The 20,678-nt window shown below is 42.8% G+C and overlaps 1 protein-coding gene across 1 annotated transcript in view; it reads right to left on the reverse strand.

Annotated features, from left to right (window-relative positions):
• PCSK2 (proprotein convertase subtilisin/kexin type 2) overlaps positions 1-18,534 on the reverse strand; it is a gene marked incomplete at its 5' end in the record, with an annotated part of 82,928 nt that extends 64,394 nt beyond the window's left edge. Inside the window, one exon of the mRNA XM_010142693.1 lies at positions 18,430-18,534. Within this exon, the coding sequence (XP_010140995.1) occupies positions 18,430-18,534 (105 nt within the window). The remainder of the gene's footprint in view (positions 1-18,429) is intronic.
• Positions 18,535-20,678: the final 2,144 nt, after the last annotated feature.

Here is a 20,678-nt window from a genome sequence, read left to right on the forward strand (position 1 = left end):
CACAATAATGCTGCTGCTCACATTCACGTATCTGCTTATGCACCCAACAGCAAAGTAGTTGTTTATAGCACAGCTACTTCTATATTCTATTACCATAAATACAGGGGACAGAAAAGATGAGGGAGCTTGCTCCTATGCCCACTGCCTTTCCCAGCCCAGTAGGAAGCGGCTGATGATTTGTATCGATCGGGCTGTACACTGTACAGGTTGCAACTGCACTTCTTCAGCTCCTAGATTCAGAGGTTTATGGATCCCTGTCACAAAGCACGTTAATAAAATCAGCAGAGGTTTATGCACCACTGCTGTACAGCATTGGGTTAGCAGTACACAGCTGCCAGGGACAGGCCATCTGCCACAGACGAAGCATCAAAACAGAACCATTTCTAAAGAACTATTTCTGCATCAAGAGGAAAAGTAGAGAAAGCTGGGAAAGAAGAGACTGGTTTGCAAAAAGGAAAGAAACAGCCGATGTCCTGTTGCTCTGGCCTTTATCCAAATCAGTTTTTAATTCGATACTTGCAGAGAACTGATCCTTGTCAAGATACCCTGTACATCAGAATCCTTTCTTTCAATCTTCAAATGTTCTCTTCCAACTCCTGCCTTGGCGCCTGCAGAGAGGGCAGTGGCAGAGCTCACTGGGGACCAGCACCACAGCAGGGAGCACGGCCAAGGCAGTGATAGCTGCATCCGGGCACTTTTCCCACTTCAACTCAGCATCTGCCATCAAGTGGCAGAAAACTACCCTCCTGCCCCCGAACTCACAAACTGCCCAGTGCCTGGCTTGAGTGGCGTATTGAACTCACGTTCCCCCCAGGCAAAGGCTACAGCTCTTTTCTTGACAGGAAAGTCACCAGGGCATGAGTGATCTGGCAAAGGGAACACACCTAGCGTGAGACCGAAGGCAGGAGACCTAACACAGAGCGGTGGTGGGGTCCACAGAGCAGAAAAGAGACACTGTGCTGTGGCACAGGGCTGGTCCCAGCATAACAGAGCACCCGGAGAATTATCAGGGAAGGAAAAACCTGTGAAACTCAGAAACTGAGACTCAGTTTCTACTAACAGGCTCAGAGTTTATCGCAGCTGAAACTCTCCTTGGCTTGTCACGGAGACTGGGCAGTACAAGGCACAGGAGTGCGGTCAGAATATTCTTTATGGGTTTTTCTCAACAACGCCCTTAGCAGAGAGGCTGTGCCCACGTTCCGCAGCAGCCTGTCCCATGTCTGCCAGCCAAGCCTCTCTTCAAAGCACATCTGCACAATTCAAATTATTTTAAAATACCTTAGAAGCAAAGGGGTTTCTGTCTTGATTTCAGGGGACCGTCATATCCAACTGGTTCAGACTTCTGACAAGCCCCTCTATTTACACAGTGTCTAGAACAATGAAAAGTGGCCCCCAAAGAGGACAAAACTCATTATTAACTGCAGTTGCATGTGCACTAGCAGGGAATTTAGTGTCAGAATTTTCCTTTGCCCCCACTGGGTCAGAGCACAGGCTGCTTTAAATGAAGTGATGAAATTATCATCCTGCTGCAAATTCTTTGAACTATTGCTGCTTTTTTGGCCAGGAACGAGGGAGTATCTTTTCAGTTCAGTTATTAGCATAAAATAATTAGACTTTGGGGTATATTTTCCTCCCAGTGTACATACATAACTTGCATTAATATTAATAGGGACCTCTCTATTCACGCTCATTGAAAGGAGGCTGTACCCCAAGGGTAAAAAAACTAAAAAGACTAAACCCTAAGTGTGCTTTTGCTTATCACCAAACATTCCCATACGCTCCTGTAAACTGCTATCCTCATTATAATCTTTCTGCTCTTCCTAGTTTATTTCCATTGAGGAAAAATGTTTAGCAAGTCATGGAAGAAAATCATTTGCTCAGGCTTCACGCAGCAGGCAATCAAAAATGATGCATGAAAATTCTATGGAAATTGCGCTTCGTGTCCAAACTTTGAGACCAAATTCATGTCACGGTTTCCACAGAACAAAAATTCAACAGAAAAGCTTCCCTCCCGAGAGGACATTTCTTAGGTATGAAAAGTGATGAATCTCTGGTTAATACTAGCAGTGCCTGCTGCACGCACGTTTAGGGGCTCTTCACATTTCCAGAGAGCCAACGTTAACCTGCGTTACAGCAAGCACTGAAGAGGTGCCTTGAGACTACCAGCACTTCACAGAGTAATAAAAGGGAGAACCGAGGAAAGAAACTACTGCAGCAGCAGGATTGACTTTGGGGCAGTTCGAACAGATGCCTAGATTGGGCTATAAAGTCCCACGTGTCTTGGGCCACCGCAGTCTGAAGAAGTGTAAAACATCCAGTGCTAAATGACAGAGTCATGGACTTGGCAAGCTGTTGACAATGCAGTGATGTCAGAGATGATGTCCTTTGTTCCGGGCCTTTTCTTTAAGAGTGAGGTGAGCTGCACCTACGAATGACCATCATGAAAGGAAAATAACAAACACGAAAGCACTGCCAAAGATACAGCAGAATTACGTAACGGATGAAATTGCCAAAGCCTTGGCTCAAAATATCATTTTATGAGACTGAGGGTAACAACAATATTCTGCAAAATGGGGACACCTGAACAAAAAAAAACCCCTGAGGTCCCTGAAAAGGACTGACAAATACCATCCTCTCTACCGAGTAGGGCCCCTCATTGTTCCTCACTTTCCCTTCAGGAAGGTCCAACCCAGTCTGTGTTATTCCCTGTTGTTTCATCTTGCCATATGCTATCCTGGACTGAATTGCAAATGAAATCAGGGAAATACTGCAGCTTAGAAACACCTTTTGTAAATGCAATCGTATTCCCTTTCCCAACACCAGCTATCCCTGCAATGAAAAAAAGTAGGAGTGGTGTCAGAGGAACAAACAGTGAGGACAGAGAAGGCAGGAATACCTAAACCTAGGAACACCACCGAGAAGAACATCAGGTGAAACCACCACAGGGGAACAACAGTGTGCATTTGGTGTTAGCTTCTTGGCTGAGATTCAATTCTCCAGAATTGCTAAGACCCAGGTTCCACCTCCTCCTGCCCAAGGGTAAATACAGACTCACTCCATTCATTTTAGTGAAATTACTTCAGATTTTCACTGCTGCAAATTGGAGAAACATCTATCTCTTGTGTTTAACATCATCCCTGAGAGGAGAAAAACTGTTAAAAAGCCTCTCTCTGGTTGAACTCAAGTTCAGATTTGCTAGGCTGAACTTGTGAGGACAAATTAGTACTTTTCGCTTCAGGAGAGAATGCCTGTTTCCAAAGAGGTAACCTAATCAGAATATACAACCCACTGGAGAGGAAAAGACGCTGAGATATTGAAGGGGAATGAGTAGCAGAGATGCCCAGAGGACATGCACACTACAAAGCCAGAGCAGCACCCAGAGCCTCACGTACTTGTACATTCAGGCTCTTCATGCAGCAGTGGCAGATGGACACGACCTGGAGATCTCCTAGTGAGGGTGCACTGCTGGTGCAGCTTGTAAGTGTGGTTCACAGGTGGCTCCTCTCCAGCATTGCCATCTCAGAACTTGTGGAGGGGTCAGCATAAGCACCTGTGACCAACTGCACAGAAATACTGCAGAAATCCCCGGGTGATCCCCACCTGAGGCTTCTCCTTCCTCCAATTTATGCCACGTACCCTCTTCCTCCACAGGTGCCCACAGGCGATGAAAACCATCCAGGGAAATTTCTTCCCTTTATTGTAACTCAAAAAGCAGGCAACATTTAGGCAAGAAGAAAGCACAAGCTCCTCCTACCTTACGCAAGCCTGTAACTGAGGTCATGGTTTGGTCAGGGATGAAGGAAGCAAACGGCTATTTTGTTTTGTTTTTCCTTGAGATCTGTTATGAAAACAGAGTCCTGGAAAACTACTGCACTGTCCAGTAAAAACCTCATCTGAGGTCCTTATGGAAAACACAGCTGAAAAGAAAAAAAACCCTTCCCAGTTGTCAACCTTCACAACAAAAATTAAATGCAGAACTGAGAAAAGTTCTCTCCTATTCCTCCCTCATATGTCCCCTCTCAATTTAACTCAGGACTTGACAAAAAACCCACATAAATCTCAAGGAAATAATTCATCATGTCTTTCATCAAAATCACTAGTTCCTCTAGTTGGCGTGGGTAGATAGCTGCTACTGCAACTGGGCAAAACATATTAAAAGAGGTTCCAAATCACCTCACAAAGGGGACAAAAACAACCTATCATTTAATTCCACATCTCCATTTGAGGGTAATGCACTCAAAGAAGACAGAACCTCAGCCTGGAGGCAGTGCTGCAGTTTGAACCGAGAAGAAGCCTTCTCCAGGTGTTCTACTGATGCTCCTGGCAGCTGGGGCAGGAGAACTGAAAGGAGCTAAATGTCAACTTCCTGTATGCAGAGACCCAAGAGAGCTCCAATTTCCATGAGCAAATATTATAATAAAAACCGTGCAACACCTACTCAACCCTAATTGTTAAGAAATCACCGATGCATGCCTTTGACACACCAGACCTTCCCCAGCCTGTCAACACACCTCCGGGGTCACTAGCATAGTCTACAGTAGCACAAAGGCACACAGTTCCCTGGCTTTCTGCTTCTCTCCATCTGAAATTGCAAAGGCAGGGGGGTGTTGGATTGTACCTTCTGGGAAATGCTGCACCTATCTTCTTTAACCACATAAAACTGCAGCATGTTCAGTCAAATAACTTGCGCATCGTTTATATAATATACAAAAAATTAGTTGCTTATTGGACGGCAAAGAATGAAACGGTAAATGAAAAAACGTTACTGTGGTTACAGTCTGCTGAGCGCAAAGACCTCTCACTCAAATCTCTGTTAACGCTAGGGAGGTAAATGTGTTTCCTCCATCTGTTTCTGCTGTCACTCAGGATGGGGAAGCCCCATCCTGGGAAAAGCTGGAGTGAGCCTTGGGGAAGCCAGGACCATGGGAGGCAGGACCACTAGTACTGGATGACACCCAGGGACAAACGCCTCTGTACAATTCTGGTTTTATCTTATGCTTAGATAGCCTCTAGCACAGTGATTTCCCCTGAGCCTCCAGATCATGCATGTGGAAACACTAAACGACAACAGTAATTACAGTTTAAGGTTACTGTCCTTTGTCTAAGTCTTCTGGGCTTCACAGGATCTATGCTAATCTCTCGGTTTTTATTTTTTCCCCACAGTTCTCATCTCAGTTTTCTTATTGCCCAGGTGCTGAAAAGACCACGAATGGCTGTAATCCAACCCCTTTTATTTTTTTTTTGTCTTTCCTCTTCCAGAACAGTAGATTGGGCATTTGGAATCTCCTCGTCCTTTTGCTCTGCTTCGCTGTATGACCTTCTGAGAAATTATAAAGCCTCCCACTATTTATTTCAGGAATTTGTGAAATTGGCATAATCTGTATGTGAAACATGCTTTTTATTATTGTTATTATTTTATTACATAATGTAAAAGACCACAAATTATCTCAGACAGGTCATTTCAGTGGGAGACCTGCAAGCATTAAATCAACAGAGCAGTCCCTTTCTCACTGTTGTCTATTCTGCAGGGAGATAGAAAGTACTCGGGAAGACTTATTTGACTTTCTGTCTTACACCGAATTATTCATTGTTTGCAAGTCAGGTAGGTAATTCACCTCACACACACTTCTCAAGTACAGTGCTAATGAGGAAAACACGCCCGGTAGATTTTTCTGACGAACAACACTGGCGGGTAAACAGCTGTCTCTAGAGAAATACGTCCTTTCTCTATGCAAAAATGTTCCGTATTCCACAGTGAATGGCAGGACACCGGTAGACGTCGGTTTGACTCATACTTCTAAAAGCAAAGCCCTTTTTCATACCTTCCAATCTCAACCTGGAATTTGCATTTCTTTCATACCCTCAAACTTTCTTCCAAACCACACTGACACATGAAAGAGAAAACATTTCACAATGAAACTTCACTTTCTACTGACGCTGCATACGGCCTCTCTGAAACTAAACAAAACCCAATTTTTTCACTATGGCAAGTTGTTCACTGCAGAAAAAGATTTTTTCCTTAGAGATAACTCACCAAACCAAATAATTTATATCCCCTTTTCCAGGTTTTTCTCCAACTAGCCGCCTGGAAGTGAAAAAAAAAATTATTCCTACCTCATCTTCTGTATGTCTCAAGCACACTACTGGGTGGGCGTTTTCTGTTTTCAGTGAACTATAGCCTGTGAGTAAAAACAGTCCTCCTTGGGTGCCCTGCATCACTCCGCTCCCTTTACCTTCTCAGAACAAGGTTTAAGCAGCTCTGATTGAGGGAGCCTGCAGCCTCCCTAGATTTTTTAGAAAAGGCAGGGTGAGTGGAGCTCCCCTGGCTTTGTTTGTGCTAAACCCTTCAGCATTTTTGGATAACAAACTAAACTAACATCCAAACAGGACTTAAAAAAACCCTTTAGATGCAGATGTTCAGCAAATCGCTCACTGTTCAGTGAATGAGCGATAGGAACAGCTTGTGCCAAGACCCTTTGCTTGAATTCTTCAGAGCGGCTATGGACCAAAGACCCAGCGGAGGTTTGCTAGAGTTTACTGGCATCAGAGAGCAAGAGGTTTGCACCGCCACAGGAAGCTCAAGCCCTCACAGTGGCACTGCTGCCTTCAAGTTTGTTCTTAGCCATTCAGATTCAATTAAGAGCAGTAAAGTGAGCAGGAGTTACCCATTTCTATGAGCGGGAGAAGGCTGTAATCCTGGCTGATGATCGGATGCTTGTTTCCAAGGCTGAGTTATTTCTCCTTGCCTGAAACATGCTTTTCACATTGTGGAAACTGGAGTCAGACTCCTGGACGTCTGGAAATAGGATGGTCATTTGGACAGAAATACTGAAACTGAAGAAAACAGTCAACAATTATCAAGGAATAAAAAAATCTTAAAAAGGTTCCAACCAGAAATGTTGAAACAAAATATTTTTCACAAATAAAATAATTTGGTACAAAAAAATATTTTTGCCTTTCAAACATAGATTCTGTTTTGGTTACTTTGAGATTGCACTATCAGAAATAAAATGAGTTGAAGTCTTAAAAATATGGTTTTTTCTTTAGAAAATAATCATTTTAGTCAGTTGATTGACTGAGAAAGAAATTTTTATAACCTGTCCTTATAACACGACCTGCACAACTTGGGGAAGGACCAAGAGATTTATGAGATGTGAACACGGTTAGATCTGGAAAAAAGGAAATAGAAGTTTAACATGGAGGTTTTCCTTCCTATTTTCAGAAGATAAATAGCCCAAACAGAAATTCTCTTCCTATAGCAATCAAGGGAATTATTCCAAGAAAAGTTCATGTTCCAAAACAAATAAAACAGATTCCACCGAACCTTCTCCCAGTAGAGCATCGCAGCTGAGAAAAGAAAATACAGCAAACACTGTTCAATTGCTATCAATTATGTCAGTATGTCCTGGCCTAAGAGAATCAGCATTTTTCTCCAAACTCTGCCAGAGATTGCTTGTTGCCTCATGGTGCCAGATCCATAAAATGTGTGAGACAGGCTGGAACAAGAAGGGTTCGCTTTGTTCCGAGTTGGAAAAAACAGCAGTTGTAACGGTACCTGTAAAGGTTTACAAATGGTATCTCACATCCTTAACACACTGTGCAGACACTGACTAGAACGTGGCTTTTCTGAAGAGCAGAAGGGCTGGACAGCAGCTACCAGCTGGAGCTGACAGCTCCTTGAGTCCCTTGTTTCACCAGGAGAAAATGCCTCCAGCATTTTACCAGTGCTGTTACCAGCACTGACTTTGGCGGAACCACAGGTGGGACAAAAGTGATCCAGCAGTCTGCAGGGGAAGGCTGGCCGAGCGCCAGGGAAGTCAGTAGCCTAGCAGAAGATGGGCTCAGTATTGAGTTTATCATATTTGTCAGATGACAAAGCCAAGTTAGATGGGTTCAGATGTAATCAATCACTCAGCCTCAGACTCCAAGACAAAACACAGGGCGTCTCCTTGCGCCAATGGCTTATTTTATTTTTCAGGTCCTTGAGGAGGATACAACCAATGCACCTGGACTTGCTCCAAAGAAAGGGAATAGGAGAGAGTGTGAGGAGCTGGTGAGGAAGAAGAGAATCGACTATTAACGTTGAGCATACCACTGCAGTGTTACATAACCTAGAGCCAGCAGTAATCAGCTTAGTGATACTGCTGTGAGATCAGGAGTATAAAAATAATAATTAGATCTGGCAATTCTGGTTCTTCTGTGAAGACTTCGCATTTGCAAGGCTCATGGATCCCTTACTGTGTATTCCTCTATATGAAAGAATAATGTTTGGAATCAATACAGATAAAACAACTGGGGTGGCACTATTTACGGTTATGAAGTATTAAATCTGTGCACATAATAAGAGCTATTTTTTTTCAGTACTCAGACAATAGATGGCTATCAATACAAAACACGAAGCTGTATCTTCACAGAAATGTGGCCATGCAGCTATCACTGCATACAGGCAAAACTTAGTATTGACCGGAGTCTGTTTATTATAGTGTGGATCTGACACTACACAACTAATCAGGAAAGATATGTCCCATGGAAACATTAAGGCATTTCTTAGTCTCTCCAAAATGATTTATTCTACCCAGTAGTATGGAAGTTTACAAGGCCAGGAAGCATTATTCAACTTCACCAACCCCTGACGTACATATTAGCATTTTAATTACTACTGGCCTTCGCAGCTGTTAGAGGTGCTCATTTTGCTGAAAAGCCATGTTGCAATGCAGCACCAAATAATTACTGCAGAAAACTATTCAGAAACAATTTAACTCTAAACCTTTATTTAATTTCCACTGTATCTCCAAATACTGCAATCAACTTTCTCTGACCTTTGTATTTGCAGAACACATCAGGCACCCAAGCAATGATTTTCACAGACACATTTCTAAGTCCTTGTTGGCTTCTGTTGAGTTAGTAGCCAAAAAAGTTAATATTATACTTAAGATATTGCATACACACTTTACACATCTGGAAGCACAGTAGCAACGGTGTTTTGGAACAGACGGCAACAAATCATTAGACCAAAACACTGTTCACAAAGAAACACTGATCCAGTTTTAAGCAACAGTAAAGTTTGTTAAATGGCATGAGAGGATGTGCTACATACTATATTTATTGTAGTAATATCACATGTCCTTATATCGATTCCTTAAGGCTGAGTCTCTTAGTAGAAAGGTGGTGAGGGTTTTTCAACGTCACAGCCCTGTGACGCAAGCCCTGGCACAGCATGCTGAGAGACCCCAGAAAACCACACTAAAATATGTTCCAGTCTTATGTTGTTACCGGTGTAACTGTACACCTTTAGCTGCACCACCTTTTATTTATTGCCAACGTCACATACAGTACATGGTTCTGGTCATCTAACTGTACACACAAGAAACCCAGTCACTGTTGTAACAGCCGATTTTCTGAAGTCAAGAAAGAATGGAAATAAACTGTTATAAACCTATTTTGTTTCATTCTGTATCTACCATGTCACCATCTAAAACACTTGGGCATCATACACTATCAGGTACAATATTCTAACTAATTCTATATTCTTCTCAAAGTATATGTAACCAATATATTTCCAATCTTTCAAAAGATTTAACTCAAAAGGTTTAACTCAAAGGCAGTTTTCCAGTCTCCAAACTTGCTGTTAGGCTTAGAGATTTGGCAAGACTCAAAAATGTCTTGCATTGTTCATAAGGAAGTTTTTCTAGCATGCAATTTACTTGCATTGAAACCAAGGAAGTAGAGCTGAACACACACACACACACTTTCAAAACGGAAAGAGAAGTAAACCCTGTGAAGATGCCTTTACACATGGCAGTCTGGATTATGTCATAGCTGGTGACTTGGGAAGGAAGAGCACTTTTGAACGCTCGCGTATTTTGCCATCATCAAGCACAAGTGCTCCCAGGTTTTGACTGACTCTCCCAAGCCAACCCAGCTCTCCTGAGCTGAGCACTGGAAGAGGAAGAGAAAGGGTCACCACACAGGGCCAGGAGATGCTGGTACGATGACAGCCCAGAGGAGGCTTTCCTTCATCTCACCAACACAGGCTGCAGCTGACTTGAGGTTCCCAAGGAAGAAAGGCATGATTATCACCAACACTACGTCACTGACTCCTGGATCCAGTGACAGCCAATACATTCACAGCCTTCAGCGACTGTCAGCTCAGTGCATCAAAGCACTGCATTTTTTATTCAAAGCCGAGCCCAGCTTGTCCCAAACAAAAGCAAACTTGTGCAGCACACTAGGCTCCATGTTAATCCAAAGTCACTGGCTCACACCACCCATTCTTCTCAACATCCTACTAACAAAAAGCCCTGACCCATGTATTTTCACCACTGCCACTGCTTCTATTATAATACTAAACAGAACCCGCTGAACGTTCAAGGCTGGAAATTGCACAGATGACTATCAAAGGCAAGGCCTGCTCCACAGAACAGAGACTCTATTCATCTGCAGGAAACAAGAGGGAGACAGGAAAAAACAGGGAGATGGGAGTGATGCTGCAGTCGAGAGAACAGACATCAACAATAAAGCACAAACTCAGCTAATGCCAGTTCAGCAGTTTACAGGCAGCAGAGTGGAGGCTGAATGTGGTCGGCTGTCTCAATCAGGTTTTTTGCAAAATTACTCAACTTCTGTATGGTTGCAAGTACTTCTGAGGGATAAAGCTTATTTTCTTGCCTTACACAACCTTACCCAAGGGTCATGTCCAGCAATATGAAAATGGTATAACACATGACTGGAAGCAACTTCAAGAGGCCACCAGAACCATCCTGATGCCCCAGGGAAGAATCAGCCACACTGGAACCAGTCATGATCACTCTCTAACCTCTAAACCCACTGACCATGCAGACTCCACAGCCCTGGCGGCACCAGGGATGCAATGCGTCAATACTTTCATTTTTGGAAAATTCTACGCGAATGTGCACAGCATTGTCTTCTCTTATCAGTCTATTACCTTGAGCACATTCATTTACATTTTTTTCTAACAGGAATAGTTTTAGCTTGCGCCGTAATATTAGTTTTACACTATTTCATAAAAGACACGTGCATGCCTGAGTTTGATGTCATTTTGATAGTCTGTTATTTTATTATGTGCAGCTAATGGTGCTTTTTCATATAACACAGCTATAAAAGATTTCCAGCATTCTTTGAAGCTGATGTTGATGGACTGGTTTTTTTTCTCCCTGAAGCTGTGTTTCTAGTTACAAATAGAAACAATAGATCAATTCAACGTAGCTTTTACATCATGGTGGCTATAACTGCATTCACTCCAGTAGAAAATTGTTTGACATATTTAATATTCCGTTCTCAATAGTGCTGTGATAGTTTACAACAGGACTGTATTGCACATCACAAATACAATATACATACACAGTCTAAATATGAGCCAGCAATGCCTCGTGTAATACCAGAAATTCAAACTTAGAAGCTGAACTTCCTCAGCATATCCTTAACATACTCTGCAGTGGAGGGGATTAAAGTGTCAACCTAAGTGACAGCTTGAGTATCTCAGTGACTCCAGGCCTCGTTATTTCTTATTCCAGAAAGGGAGTTTGTTTTATTCTTATTACAGAAACTGACTCCTATGCAATAATTGTGAGATCTCAAATAAAGAGCAGCCAAGTGCTTTACGGTTGGAGTCACTGTTGGTCAATTATGCAAAAAGTAGCTGGGCAGGGCTTTCTGGGAGCAGTTAATCTCCATCAGCTTTTGCTGGGCAGGTATAACATCTGCAAAGGCCAGGGAGAACAAGAACTAGGACTCCTTCAAAAAGCAGCGACAGGGAATTTAGCAATCATTATTCACAGTGACAACAGCCATGCTCTGTGTACAGTAGAGTCATGAACTGAACTTGCTACTTCGCTGCATTTCCAGCCTCTTGCTTTTGACGTTATCACAAGCACAATGTCATGGCCTAAAGACTAGTCTGTCCTCTCACTCCAGAGGCACAGCAGTAGCCCTGTTCTTCTGTCGGAAGCACAAGAGGGGCAAAGTAGGGCAAAAACTTTTTCCTCCAATCACCAGACACCTCAGTCTCCTCTTTGTGGCCCTGTTGATTTCTTGTTTGGAATGACAAAGATCATACAACACAAGTACTGTTTTTCCTACGATGAACTATCTCTGTCCTACTGCCTGTATGAGCCTTTCTCCTTCCACGTGTGAAGCACAGGTGCAATTCCAGCTTCCCATGAGCTGCATCTCACTTATTTTTAAACACTGTGCTGTAATCTCTGCTGCTTCTTCCTTTTCATCTTCTCTGATAACCCCACTCATGAACCTGTACATTTAAATAACCATCCACTAAAATCTGTAAACAGTCTAAAAATCATAAAAGCAAAATGCTTCAATTAGATGTTAAATTCTCTCGGTAAGAATATACACATCAGATCAATTACCAGATGATCTAATACATACAGCTGGCTAGAGTTTCCTCAAGGAAACTGGCATTTTTCTTACAATCCTTGCCAACCGGCTTCACTATGAATTAGAAACACAAAGTATTTGAAGAGGGTCCTGAGCTGCATGGGAAAGCAAAGCAAATATCGTTGGAGATGACACTGACCTGGAAAAGTTACTCATACAGGAACAGGCCCCCCTCTGTGAACTGGAGCTGACTCTTGGAACCTCCCCGCCCTCCAATACACTGGTTAAAGCATAAGACAACTTACGCCAGAAACAGATAAACCAGAGATCCAGTCGAGGACGTCACTGCCTCTTTTCTGCACATCATGCTTCGTTTTGCCAGGATGTCTGACAACAAAAATGTCTTCAGTTCTCCTTTGCTGAACAAGCTGGCAATGCAGCTCCAGCTGATGGTGTATAGGTTTGAGGGTGGCTGGGGTTTTTTCAGCATTGGAAAGAAGACATTTCCTCTAATGAGTTTTCCTTGGCTGTTCAATATTTATTACAGGTACTTAAGCAGAGCTTTTATTACTTAATGTTCCATTTCCTTCCAAAAGGATAACACTGATACTCGTGTAATGCTGCCCTGTACTCTCATAAAACTGATGGCAGCTCCAAATTTTACCTGTGCATAATCCTACCAGTATGCCAGCATATCTGAGGGCAAACCTCTAAATAGGCTTCACAGGGAAGTCTGTCACCACGACCATCTGCAGCATGAATTTACATAAGAGTTGAACACGTGAAGGGCTTTTTATCCTGCCATTTTCTCCTGCCTCTCTATCCCAGCACACACATTCACACCTCCCTGCATGGGAGAGAACTAGTTGGGGGAGCTGAAGACTCACCCTAGGATTTGAGACTGGGTAGCAAGTCTTGGGCATTACATTCACTTTATTTAATGTTTATATAATGTTCTTATGTTGAAAATTTTGTATAGATCTGGCATCACTGCTGTGGTGAACTGCATAGAAATTAATCCCTCTAGCTACAAAGGGAGTCAACAGCAGGATTACAGCCGTGCACAGGTCAAGTGCTGGCCCTTTCCTACGGGATGGATTCTGGTATTGCTGCCCCTTTGCTTTTGGGAGTCAACCAGCTTTCTTCTCAGAGGGAAAAAGCATTTTGGAATATCTTACAAGTTTTGATCAGACGCCTATCAGGGAATGAAAAACACTAGTACTGGTCCGGAAGCTGAGAAATTAAGATGTGGGGCATGGAGCAAGTATGAAGATGCCGAATATAGCCATTTTAATAAAAATAACTGTGAATTGCTCTTATTGCTACATTGTAGGAACAGAATTGTCTCTCTTCAGTACCAGAAGGATGAAGAAACAGGTTTACACCTCCACAGCAATTACCGAGATCGGCTCCTATCCCTCGCCTCCCCAGGTCACTGCTCTCTACACTCACTGGAGAACTGGGGAGAACTGAGGAAAACTGCATTCTCCTGATCTTATCAGGAAGATTTTAATTTTTGCAAAGGGAAAGATCTGTGCTAGCATCTAAGGGCATGAGGCAAATGGCTCCACCTCTAACCCTTCTCAAGCCTGTCACTGATACTGGCAGAAGGGCACTGAAAGTTGACTTACAGTGCAATGCCATGCTAAGGGCTCCTGATACTAAGCAGTGGTGCTCCTTCTGAGCTGCCAGCCCTCTCTCCTCCTGTAAAAGGTGACCATGGATGAAATATGCAGCTCTGGCAACACTTGGCAATCCCCTGCCTGGCATCGCAGGTCACTTTTGCCTTCACAGGTCACAATGATCCGATCACAAGCCAGTCTTGTTAAGGGGATATGGGAGTGATCTGAGGCAAGGAAGGATATGGCAGATTTTAATTTATTTAATTAAAAGTTTAGATCCTCTCCATTCACAGCTGCCTTTTCTTCTCTTGTCCCATGACACAAGCAGTTTGGGAGTACTGGACACCTAGAGACTATGCCTTGAAAAAGCTCCACACCTGCCCTCCCCAGACTCCTGTACCAGCATGGGTATCAGCCAAGTCTCCCTTTCTATCCTCCTTCTGCGACATAACAACTGCCATCACCGGGATGTTTATTTCCAAAGAAGTCATCATCTAAGTGCCAAACTCGCTCTCGGTGGAAGATCTTTGTTTCACCTTCCCGCTCCGCACTTATTCCCCCAACACAGATGCACTTGCATACAGATACCAGTAACGGGACCCAGCTCTTCTCTGTATATTAAAGCCTCTTTCTTGAGTGGGATTAATCTTGGCAGCTGTCTGACAGGAGAGACTGCGTGGGAGGAAAATGGTTTTATCTAAAACTTGAAAGAAAGCAAATAATCTTCGAGAGAACAAACTGTGTTTCAACTCTTGCTCCTTCGGTGCAAGACTATTTACTAACGGAAAATACCCAACAACAGCAAAAATACAGAAGTACCCCCCGAAAGGTAACATAATGACCGTGCATTTCTGCTTTCCTTTCACCTATGTAGCCACTTTTCAAAACATTTATTAATGCTACAATGGAAACTCTCCATAGGACGCCAGAATCTAAGTCAATTTGGAAAATCAAAATTAAGCAAATCTCCTTGGTGGAGCAGGAAAGGTCACCGCTTCCCATCCTGCCTCTACTGCACTCTTAGAGACAGGAAACCAACCACGCAAGACAGTATCTCTGTATTTCTGATTTACATTTGCAGAGCAGTCACGTTGATGAAACATACCACTGTTCCCCATCATTAAAAACAGTTTGCTCTTGCAGAAGCTGTATTTCCCCTCGCACGCCAGCAAGTCTCCCTTGGGACTCCCTCGCTCTAAGGTTGCGTTGTGACCTGCACTTGGGAGCCACCGTGCTTTGATGTCAGTGTGGACGCCTTGTTTCCAGTATCTCCAATCCATCCCTGTCCTTCTCCACATCCTCCTCAGCTCATGGGCTGGCTCCACGCCCAAATTATTCAACCTTTTTTCTGACTCTGGGCTCTTGTCCAGCCTGTCCCACTCTCTCCTCATCTTCACACTGATGTCCAGTTCCATTCTACTCTGACTCCTCATTGGCTCTATGTCACTCATGGCCCTTGTCCCCTGCTGTTTCATCGTCCCAGCTGCCTGTGCCCATGGGTCACAGAAAGGACTGCCTCCCTGCCTGCAGCTCCAGGCCAAAGTAGAGCTGCTGCTTAAGTGAAGATTCCCAAGACAAACCAAGCCTAGTGGCTGACCTGAGAAAGTCTGAGAAATTCCAGCTGAAGCAATTAACAGATAAAGGCAGATGAAAATGCAATTTCACACCCAGTGGTGGGTATCTTGCTGCTATGCCTTATCTCATTAAAAATTCCAGCTTTAACACCTCCTCCCCAATCTATTTGGTGCCAAAGGTACATATAGCAAAAACAACAAAATACAAGCGCACCTGGAAATCATGGAAATCTGCAACTGTCACAGAAAATTGTTTCTGAGCAGACCTGGAAGGTTCTCTGTACCTCAGAGAATGTAATTTAAATAACAGAACAGTCTCCATTTGAAGCAGTTCAATCCACCATGGCATCTGCCATCCTGACAGTGAGGACCCCTGAGAGGACTGTACTGACAGCAAGAGCTTCACACGCCTGCACTTTTTTCTTGAATGGTTCAGTAGCTCACCACGCTATACGACACTATTACCTGTGCCTTCTCCTGCTGCCAGCTCTGCTTCAGGCTGCAGCCACACTAATGTACTAAATCATGTCAAATCCGTCATATCTGAGGCTGTTCACCAGAACAAAGATTCAGTCCTCGCTCGATCTCTCGGAAGACATCTTAATGACACTCCATTCCCACCCCCTTGACTGCAGTGATGTTTAGCATGTGACCACTGTGTATGTTTAACGTATCTCCAAATTATTTTTGGTAAAAGCATACAGTAAATTTTACACAACAAAGCTTTTTTGAGCTTTTTAAAAGACATGCAAGGCATGAAAATGATGCAGCAACCTGTTTGCATAGTGCTTTGCCATCTATCTCCCCAGTCTCTTGAAAAACCGACACGGTTCCTCAAGAGACTTACTTGATTAAAGAACAGTAATTAATTGAGTGAACATCTGTGCTGTTTTTTCAACTAATAATTAAAATTAGCTAGGAATTGCAATCTCCTCAGAAGTGAAAAGTATACAGAGTAACTGCAGCCCACTTTCTCACAACATTTGGGTAGGGCTAAGCAACTACAGCACTTACCGTAATGGTTCCTGAGAGATTTGTAAGGCCCTGTGGTGGAAGTTTGCTTCCTCGACAGCCTGACAACAGGAACATTTTATTCTTGATTTCATGCGTTAACATATTAACCATGACAGTGCTGACATTTGTTGCTAAGTAAAATTGAATGGAAATGGTCTAGAAAGCTGCCATTAAACTTAGAAATTATTTTTGGAGTTTGAAATTAAGGACTGTCAACACAACTCATGTTTCCACTTATAAGCACATGTGACAGGAATTTTAATGATTCCTCCAAACTCCACATGTGAAAGAAAGAAGGCAAATAAGGGTAATTATTTTAATTGCTCTCAAACTGTATTACACAAAGCAACCGATCTACATGCTCTTGTAAGAGCTCAAGGACTATCCAACAGGACAGAGTAGGTAGGAGAAAATGTCATGTTACACGTGAAAATGAAATGTTGCTTCCGTCCCTAACCCATGGGGTCAGGACACACCCAGGATTGTGCTTTTCCTCACATGGGAGATAGTTATTTAAACACATGGCTTTATTCCCTGAGATTAAAGGAAGGAGCCAACGAGAGCCAAGCCATTGGTATGTTGCACCAGGACGAAGTGGAGATTATCAGCAAAAACAAGAGTTCATTGCATGTGACAGAGGCCACCTAAAAGCCTAGAGACTGCAATATCAGATGACTGCAAAAGAGAACATCTCTGAATGAGAAGGTAAATTCATTTAAGCTGCTTAATAGCACTGCAGACACTTAGTCTAGAAGTCGAATCAATGCAAGAGCCAGTCTTGACTTCGTACTAGAGTGCTCAGCCTTGTACTACCAGGCTGCAATGAGAATTGGTGGCTTCATACAAATATTATAGATATTTGTAAAATTTTTAGAGACTTACAGAAGTATTTATGTCCAGTACAGAGGCACCTGCACAACGATTCTGATGGGAATTCATTTGACCTTGCTTGCTCTGGTGTCACAACAACAATTACAATCCTATTTAAGTTATTTTTCTTTTTCTTCCTACTCACTTTTTCACTGGTGTTCCAATACCGTGTAATACCTGGCAATAAAACTCTCTCTGGAATAAAATTGTTCTCCTCCCTCCCCCTTTTCGCTACAGCACAGAGAGCTTAAATCCTACTGAAGGATTAAAAAATAATCTATTTGCTGTCATGATATCATTCCTCAAGCTTCTCTACTTTCTTTGGGCAGTAAATACATGTTTTGTGCTACCTGGCTCCACTCCAGCTCAGTATTTTACTGTGTGAGGACTCTGAAGAAAAGAAAAAAGAATTTGCTAGTACCAGCTCACAGCATTCTGCAAAAGGGACCTTTCTCACCTCTCTGAGGGGTTTATGCTTCTGAAAATCAAGCACACCATCTGCAGACTGCAAACAAGAGCTCTAAAGAAATAATGAAGTTTGACAACATATGCTCTCTTAGCATCTGCTGTGTACACCACTCCCTGAGAAACTGTCCCAGTGTGACCGCAGAGAAAATGCCACCAGTCACACCACAAGGTATTCTGGGCTGGATGACCCACGGACTAGCAGGATGGTCCGAGGGGACAAATGCGGGCTGTACCCTAGATGGCCCCTCCCCACAGCACAGCGAGAGTGTACTGAGATGTCCTGGAGACTATGACACCACTGAACCTTACTGGAGAGAGGATACACCTCAGAGAATGCAAGAGTATTTGTAGTGTTGAAATTGTAGTTGTTTGGGAGATGTGCACACAGCCATTACCAAGCTTGAAACAATCATGGGGGAAAGAAAACGCAGCCATAACCACCAATTTGATCATCACCCTGATCTCATAGAATATAATCTGTGTCACAAAGAAAACATGGTAGGTGCACGTATCGATGAAACACTTACCCTGGAATCCTTTTCCAGATGAAGCTTGTGTTGAAGACTGCGTCTTCTCCTGGCCTTGGCAATGCCATTGTGGTAAAAGAAGTATCCAGTATCTAAAAAAGGGAGCTGAGGAAGAGAGAGGAGAAAAAAACCATCATGGAGCTATTGGCTACTAATAAGGATGACATGGAAAACTTTTACCTGCGAAGTTACTCAGGAATCTACAACAAGACTTCTGAAGAGTTACATCAAAGGGCCCAAATCACTCTTGAGAATGTCACCTCTAAGTCACTTTTGAAAAGTGTGCCCAGCAGCACTAAAGTAATTGGCTACAGGTTTACGATGCCTAACTGCACTCGTAGACACTTGGTACTGTTTTCATCCTATGTTTAAGGTCAACAGTGCAGATATTTCTGAATGGCTTCCCCAATCACATCAGGATTATTTCCTACTTCTTGAAAAAGCCAGAACAAAAGAACAAAATGAACTGCAAATGATTTGAAACTACCACAAGCCAACCTTCAGCGATAGGGTGTTACACCTGTGCTCTTCTGAGCCGTTTTAACGCACCTGAGCTGATGCTGTAAGCAAAGGTGGAAAGCAGTGACTTCTACTTTCTGAAAAATATGGTATTTGGAATTTGTTCTGAACACCAGGAATGGAACACACACAGAACATTAAGAAAACAGCCAGCCCACAGTGTCCGGGTGGGAACAGGCTTGTACAGCTCTAGTAAGACATTTAGGCAGCAAGCAAATGCCTCCCGAGGGCTTTCCAGCCCCACCTAAGGCAGGTGCCAGGGAAGGAAGATGTATGTCCGTTATTAAATGCATCTCTCAGCAGGATTGGCAGAGAGTGACTGGAAGGCTAGCAGACACTTAGCTTTTTACAAAGGCTGAAACGTGGTGTTAGGAGACAGTATCCCACTTTCAGCATTCCCTTCGAAAGCTCCACTTCCATCTCAATTTCTACAGCTTATTCCCCATTCCAACTTAACAGGGAGATTCGGTTAACATTTAAATCTAACTAAGTAACTTGTATATTTTTAAACTAAGTTTCTCTTTGTAAAAGTTGAAAAAAATGGGCTCTTGCGGGGAAGTTACATGTTAATACCGTAAACATTTCAACTTCAGAGGTCAGACTACGCTGCATGGTAAGTAACGACTTAAAAGAGATACTCTAGAAGAGCCATGACAGCCTTGTTCCTCTCCTTCTATTATCTGTACCTCATGATAACGTAAATCCCTTAGTAGGAGTTCAAAGTTCTCCACTGAAAAACTGAGACTGACATCTGGATAGAATACTCATTGTGAAAACCGGGGTTGAAGAAGGGCAGCAGAATCTTGCTGCCAGAAAACAGATTCTGTTCCTGTAGACAGGTGTATACAGTGCACAAATACAATTGTCCTTCTATGAAATTACCTCCTGTTTCATTAAATCCGTCACTATATCTTTTTGCAGTTCTGCAAATACATTTTGGTATACGCGTGGAACAGTGCCGGAATGGAAGATTCACAGTGAATTCCGAAAGTTTAAAATTTGGTCACATTCCAAAAATTAGTATGCGAGTCTTTTATTTTTTTTTTCAACAAAGTCCTTTCTTATGTTAATGGAAACATTTAATATCAATGAAATAAAAGCATTTCATTTTCGCTTTATAAATTCCATTGTGTATGATACATAATACGTAAATGCAAAGTAACTTTAAAAATCAATGGGTTCTGTTCAGATAAAAAGAACTCTTTTTAAAGTGTATCTAAAAGTTTAAGGAGATTTCATCAAAATCATTACGGTTCCTTGGAGCTGATTTGCAGGGCTGACTGGAGAGCTTTTCTGGGTGAATAATCAGAATATTTTGCATCAGCTCCATACACTTGTGAAGAACGCAATAGCTGAGGCAGAAGGAGAAATGAGGCTATGAAAGCTCACAGCAGCGGCCACAGAAGTGTCCTACGCTTCGTATCCATCCTCAGAGCTGCTGCTCTTAGGGCTCAAATTCTGCCTAAGTTGAGGCTGTTTTTTAAAAAGCGGATTTATGTTTCAAAAGCCTGTACCTGACATCTTTACCAACAGGGTAATCAGCTATTTCCATAATCCAGCATCTGGCAAAAGATCTGATTGTCCAAGAAAGAGCCCTTCCCCCATGTCGGATACATTACTCTATGCCTCAAAATTACACAGGGAAAAAGAAAACCTAAACAGCCAGATCAGTTACAGCACGAAATCCATCTCACTGTGCTAACCATTCCCAGCCATCCCAAGCTGTGGGC

This window comes from Buceros rhinoceros, unplaced genomic scaffold, assembly GCF_000710305.1.
Source record: "Buceros rhinoceros silvestris isolate BGI_N320 unplaced genomic scaffold, ASM71030v1 scaffold3439, whole genome shotgun sequence".
NCBI lineage: Eukaryota > Metazoa > Chordata > Aves > Bucerotiformes > Bucerotidae > Buceros > Buceros rhinoceros.